Here is a 6442-nt window from a genome sequence, read left to right on the forward strand (position 1 = left end):
ACTGTGAAGACAAAATAAGTCCAAAATTTTTTTCTATAATAAAGTATATTACATTAGCTTTAATTTAAGATATATATAAAGGTGTCAGTATTTCCGGAACAATTTCAAAAGTTAAGTTGAAAAATATAATTTTTTGTCAAATAAGTTGTCGTTTTGAATTGCCCCCCGTGGGCAGGTAAAGGACCAAACTTACAAAAAAATATACAAAATGATTGATAAATACCTCGTATTTCTATAAAAAAAATTGTATTGATCCATACATTTTTCAAAACGTTATGGCAGTTTTAAGTAAAAAGGATTGAAAATATGTCAAAAATTAGCGATTTTTAAATTTGTAATTTTTTTGGAGATATACTCTATTAAAAAATCAATTATAAACGGATATTCTATTATATTTACCAATTTCTTTTTCTTCCTTAGTCATTTCGTCACCTTCGTTAAAAATAATTCGTGTTACTTCATAAAGTTTCTTAATAGGAACCATGCAATCTTTTACTTCTTGTAATAAAAGTGTATTTACCTCTGTACTGATTATATTAGCGACACTTAAAGTATCGATTAGCTAAAAAACATTATAACCTGTTAATATTATTTAATTTGTTTACATAACTGAAGCAAAACATTTGACTTCAGTTATCAGTTCATAAAGGTAATGCATGGCTAAACTTGTAAAAATTAAACAAAATATTTAATTCAATTTNCAATGCATGTCTAAACTTGTAAAAAATTAAACAAAATATTTAATTCAATTTATATGTAGCCAATGATTTATCTATAAAAACTTATAGTGAAATTGCTATAAATTTAAATTTGGATTAAGGTGTTCTGTTACTTGGCCATTTTATTTATTTTATATTGATATATTAAAAATATTTTTAGTTTTAAATAATATTAGCTACAAGTAGTCAATTTTCATTATTTAATTTTAGTTCATTTGAACGCGGTCCTGTTAATTAGGAAATTTATAGATGTAATAGATCTTACTTATTTAGCTACTCAACCAGAAGAGAAGGTCTTTAGATAATCTAATTTATTTTTGACCAAATAAGAATTTTTTTTTTTGATAATTTTATAAAATTTATATCCAGATCATAAAATGCTAATTTAAACTTATCCTTTCGTGAATTTAATTTTTTGGAAAATTTAGCATTTCTTAATTTATTTTAAATAGTCTTGCTCATTACTTCATCTTATATTATACAATTCAACTTCTCATTTTAAGTCTTTAAATAACAATGTTTTATTAGTTTCTGTTTATAATTACATTCCTCTTATAAATATCAATTATATTAAGTTCTACACATCTTACTCCTTTTTTTTTTACTTAAGATACCTATGATTGGCATCCCGGGTTCGAATTTTTTAAAATTAGTAATATTATTTCAATCATTGTTGATGAATTTTATTTAATACTTTTTTATGCAATAAATATTTTTATTCTAATATTAAGTTATTAAACTCTCATGACGAGTATATTTAGTATTTTCTTCTACACGTACTCAATTTAAAACTTTAAGTGAACAAGAGTACTTCTAATATATATGTTCGTGCATTTGTCGGTCGGTTATTTATAACAGAATGTAACTAGTATCTCAGTGATTATACATGTTAGACTTAAGTCATTATATGAATTAGTAGTACTGAAATATTAGTATCGTTATTACTATACAGTTCAGTGTTTTATTTCTATTTTTAATCTTAAAGATGTTCACAATCTACAAAATTAACCCTTTGACTTCAATAGAAATCATACAAAAAAACAACCCAGCACAGTGAGGTAGCGGCACAGTAGGGTCGTGTAATAGTTGGGTCCAATATAGATGATATCTGACAGTGTTTAAAGTCACTATCACAAAAAACGCTTCGATGCAAATCTGTAGACAGTGTTTAATTTAAAAAAATTGGTGGAATACTACAAAAGCTACATGATCTCCTATTTCCATATTTATATCCTGATTACAAGTTTTATGATTTATAATTGTAATATATAAATAAATATATGGTCCGATTTAAAAAAAAAGTATATCGAATGAAAGATGTATATAAATATTACCTCTCATGAAAAAATTGTGTTGATCCAAACATTTTTTTAAAAAGTTATAGCATTTTAAAGTAAAAAATGTAAAATATAAAATCGAGAATTTTCTAACAAAAATAGCATTTTGTAAGCATTTTCACCATGAAGACAAAAGAAATTCCGAAATTTTTTTTTTCCAAATAAAGTAAAATACATTAGCTTTAATTTAAGATATATATAAAAGTGTCAGACTTTTCGGAACACTCTCAAAAGTTAAGTTAAAAAAGTTAATTTTTTTTGAAAAAGTTGTCATTTGGTATCCCCCCTGTGAGCTGGTAACGGGTCAGCTTTATAAAAAAATATACCAAATGATAGGNCCCCCCTGTGAGCTGGTAACGGGTCAGCTTTATAAAAAAATATACCAAATGATAGGTAATAACATCAAGCATCTATGAAAAAAAATTATATTGATTTGTTCATTTTTGAAAAAGTTATAGCAGTTTTAAGAAAAAAAATTGAAAAAATTTCGAAAATTAGTGATTTTTAATTTGTAATTTTTTTTGGAGGTTCCCTCCATTTACGGGGAACGAGGGAAAGTTTTTCAATTTTTGAGGGTAATGTTTTCGACTAGATACGATTTGTGATCTTTTGACGTATTGTTGAAAGAAATCATTTCGATGAGAGCTGAGGAAAAGTGGTAACAGACACAAAAAAATTTAAAAAAAAATTACATTATAGTAAAATCTTTCTCAGCTTCGCATCTAAGCTAAAATTAATAAATTACAAAGTAAACTTATTTACTTTTATAGTTGAATAGTTTTATCATATCAAATCTAATTCGTCAATAAATACTTTAAAAATATTAGAAATGAATGATTTTAATTGTTTGTATGGATAAAGCTGGTTAGCTACTCTTTATTAAATTCAGGGATTTGTTTTCAATTTTTGAGGGTAATATCTTCAACTGAATACGAATTGTAATAATTTAACGTATCTTTGAAAAAAGTAGATTAAGTGAGGGTGGGAAAAATAAATCGCAGCCAAAAAAAAATAATCACATAGTAAATTAATATCAAAATGAATAAATGATTAAGAAATTTTATCTTATAAGGGGAGACTACAGTGATGGGATACTTGATATTTATTGGTTATTGAATTTAAATAAGATAAAAATCAAATAATTTGAAATTTTTTTTTCTAATTCAAAAAGAAAGTCAGTTTAAGATATTTTAAAATACAATAAATTAGAAAACCAAGAAATTGAACACAAAAATATCATATTCTGAATACGGTAGCCTTTTTCACCAAGAATAGAATATATATTTCGAATTTCATTTTTTTCATAGTAATGTACATTACATAATTTTAATTTAAGATTAAATATAACTGTCAATATTTCCGGAACATTTTCAAAAATTAAATTGAAAAAGCTTAATTTGTGTGCTAAAATTACTTGTTGAATCCCCCCTATAGACTGGTTTATAGGCAGATTTTCAAAAAATTTATATCAAATAAAAGGAAAATACCTAAGATTTTAATATAAAAAATAATATTTTAATTTGTTAATTTTTCAAAAAGTTATGGCAGTTTTAAGTACAAAAAACATCATGATAGAAGTTGATTTTTTTCGGAAATATTATATTTTTTGTTGAATTTCAGCGGACATTTGCAAATATTTGATTAATATTATATTATTTTGAAATTTTTAGAATTTTTGAGGGTAATGTCTTCGACTAGATACAATTTGTGATCTTTTGACGTATCATTTAAAGAAATCGGTTCGGTGAGAGCTGAGAAAAAGTGGTAAAAGACACAAAAATAAATTTTTCACAAATTAATTTTACAGATTATATAATATAATAAAAGAGATTAAAAAATATTTGTTTGGGCCATTATTTGTTTTGAAGTTTGTGAAAATTTGAATTTTTATGTATTATTGTACGGTATTAAACATTGAAATACGTATTGAGAAAAGGGCAGAAGAAACGCTATCTTTTCATGATTACTGTGTATGATGATAATGTGTATACATTACAAACTTGGCATTAATACCATGATAAGAAATTAGATAAGGCAATTATTACTTATCACTCTCATTCAAAAGTATATTGAAAAGATAGCGTTTTCTTCTGTCCTTTTCTCAATACGTATTTATTGTTTAATACCGTAAAATAATACATAAAAATTCAAAATTTCACAAACTTCAAAACGCTACAGAATATTTACTACTCAATATTAATAAGATATTTTTTTACTAAAATTTTTCTTAAATTCTACTCTACAAAATAGCTATCTTAGATTTTTTTTTTACATTTTATTTAAAATTTAAAAATAATTAATATTTTTAATAAAATGTAAAAAAATTAATTATTGAGATATAGCTATAGACCTAACGTATAACTATTATTTAAAAAAAAAATCAGCTAAAAATATTAACTGGATCAAAAGTTATTTAAGTTGTCAGTGAGTGGTGGGCCACCTGTATAGATTACTTAGTTACAATTTCCTTTGAATCAGTAATTTAAAAAAAAAAAATGAATAGCAGTTTTAATATTTAGAAAAAATGTATTAAAATGCCAATTTTTACGTTAGCGTAAGTTTCAGATATTTTTAAAATTGAGGGAATTTTTCAAATTTTCAGTACTGTTAGGTTCAAACAAGATTAAAATCGGGTTCTTTTGATGCATAAATCTGTCAAGTGAGAATGATCTGAGAATTTCATGGATAGACATAAAAAAACTTAACACATCATTGTAATATCAATATCTTCACAGTTTCGCATCGAAGTTTAAATGTATACAGTGATTGTATGTTTGTTACTACTTTTTAAAATATTTCAATTCGGGCACTAATTATAATAAAAAGAAAAAACCACTAAAACTTAACACATTATTCAATAATCTTTGGTCAATTAGCTAAAAAAATTATAGAACTTTTTGGGTTAAAAATATATTTCATTTATTCCAAATTATTATAATATCTTTTAATTTCATAAAAAAAACTTAAAAATAACAATTAATTAAAATATTTGTTAGTTTATTCAATATTAAAATTTTTCTACATTGGAAAAGTTAAGATGAAATTGGATGTTTTTTCCCATGACTCGACTAAATGGTCGGTCATCAAAAAGTTAGCAGCGTTGATAGCGATGCGCGCGGGTTCGACGTGTCATTTGTGTAAGGTCCTCGTCGGCTGTGCGACGGCACTTACTGGATTTTGTACAGTCACGTGTAACAAGCGATGTTGGTCAGTCAAACTACCAATTACACATAGTTGGGTAACGACTGATAAAGATGGTGCGGGTCGCAGGGCAGCGTGTCGTCTACATACTTAAAACTCGCCTAAAATATTTAGAAGAATACTTCTTGTATAATTTCTGAAATTTTATTTTATTTGATAAATATGTAAATTTAATATTTTAAAAAGAGTTGGCTTTTGATAATGATAAGAGTTATTAAAATTCTTAAGAATTTCAACTAGGGTAATTAAAAAAAAATATTGTCTTAACTTAATAATAATGTAACGTTAGTTTTTTTTCTTTTTTAACTAATATAATGATTTTATTTAACAAATTACCAAATAAAAATTGACTAATATAATGATTTTATTTAACAAATTACCAAATAAAAATTGACTAAAAAAATTTTTTTATTAATAAATTACCGGTATTCCATTATCATCAAATTCAATCATATCATCAATATTGTGTGGTATTTTATCATAGTCTTCATAAAATTCTTCATAATTATCTTCATCATTATCTTCATCATTGGTTAGTTTTTCTTCAGGTTCTTTTTGAGAATCGTCAATTTTCAATCGTTTATGTTTATTGTCAATCGGAACAGAAAAAGCGGAAAAAATGCAACATGCAAACAATAATATATTAATTTTATAAATCATCTTTTAATATTTTCGGTTCAAATATAATTATTTAAAATAGTGAACTAGTTATTAATGTATTAAAAATACCAAATTTTTGGTTTTTATGCAAAAAATAATTTAGCTTTACAGAACTTTTTAATACCAATTTATTTATGTTTAATATGCTAAAGTAAACAACAATTTTTTCAATAAATGTCATTTTTAAATTTTAATGACATAGTAATATATGATAAAAGATGTTTTTAACTGTAATATTTCATTATCGTAAGACAGTTTTAAACTAATTGGACTTTTTTAATAGATTTAAATAAATACAAAGTTTTTTAAAATTACTGTGGTTTATTTAATGAATTATTTTTTAAATCTTAAAATAATTACATTAACGTCACTTTTGATTAATAGGCTGGGTTGGGTATCTTATATTAGTATGTATTATATTAAATTCATCATTTAGCCTACATAATTGTAAGATATTGAATTGTGATTTATCACAATGATATACAATTAGATGTCTATAAACATTCAGTTTTCGGAATGGCCACT

General features: G+C 24.3%; 1 protein-coding gene across 1 annotated transcript; it reads right to left on the bottom strand.

The window, feature by feature from the left end:
- Nucleotides 1-352: 352 nt before the first annotated feature.
- On the bottom strand, nucleotides 353-5996 carry LOC126909481 (uncharacterized). Its single transcript, XM_050691907.1, has 2 exons — nucleotides 5681-5996; nucleotides 353-562 (listed from the first exon to the last, which is right to left on the bottom strand). The coding sequence occupies exons 1-2, from the start codon at nucleotides 5915-5917 to the stop codon at nucleotides 368-370; spliced, it is 432 nt and encodes a 143-aa protein (XP_050547864.1). The 5' UTR covers nucleotides 5918-5996; the 3' UTR covers nucleotides 353-367.
- Nucleotides 5997-6442: the final 446 nt, after the last annotated feature.

Source organism: Daktulosphaira vitifoliae, unplaced genomic scaffold (assembly GCF_025091365.1).
Source record: "Daktulosphaira vitifoliae isolate Bord-2020 unplaced genomic scaffold, ASM2509136v1 Scaffold_437, whole genome shotgun sequence".
NCBI lineage: Eukaryota > Metazoa > Arthropoda > Insecta > Hemiptera > Phylloxeridae > Daktulosphaira > Daktulosphaira vitifoliae.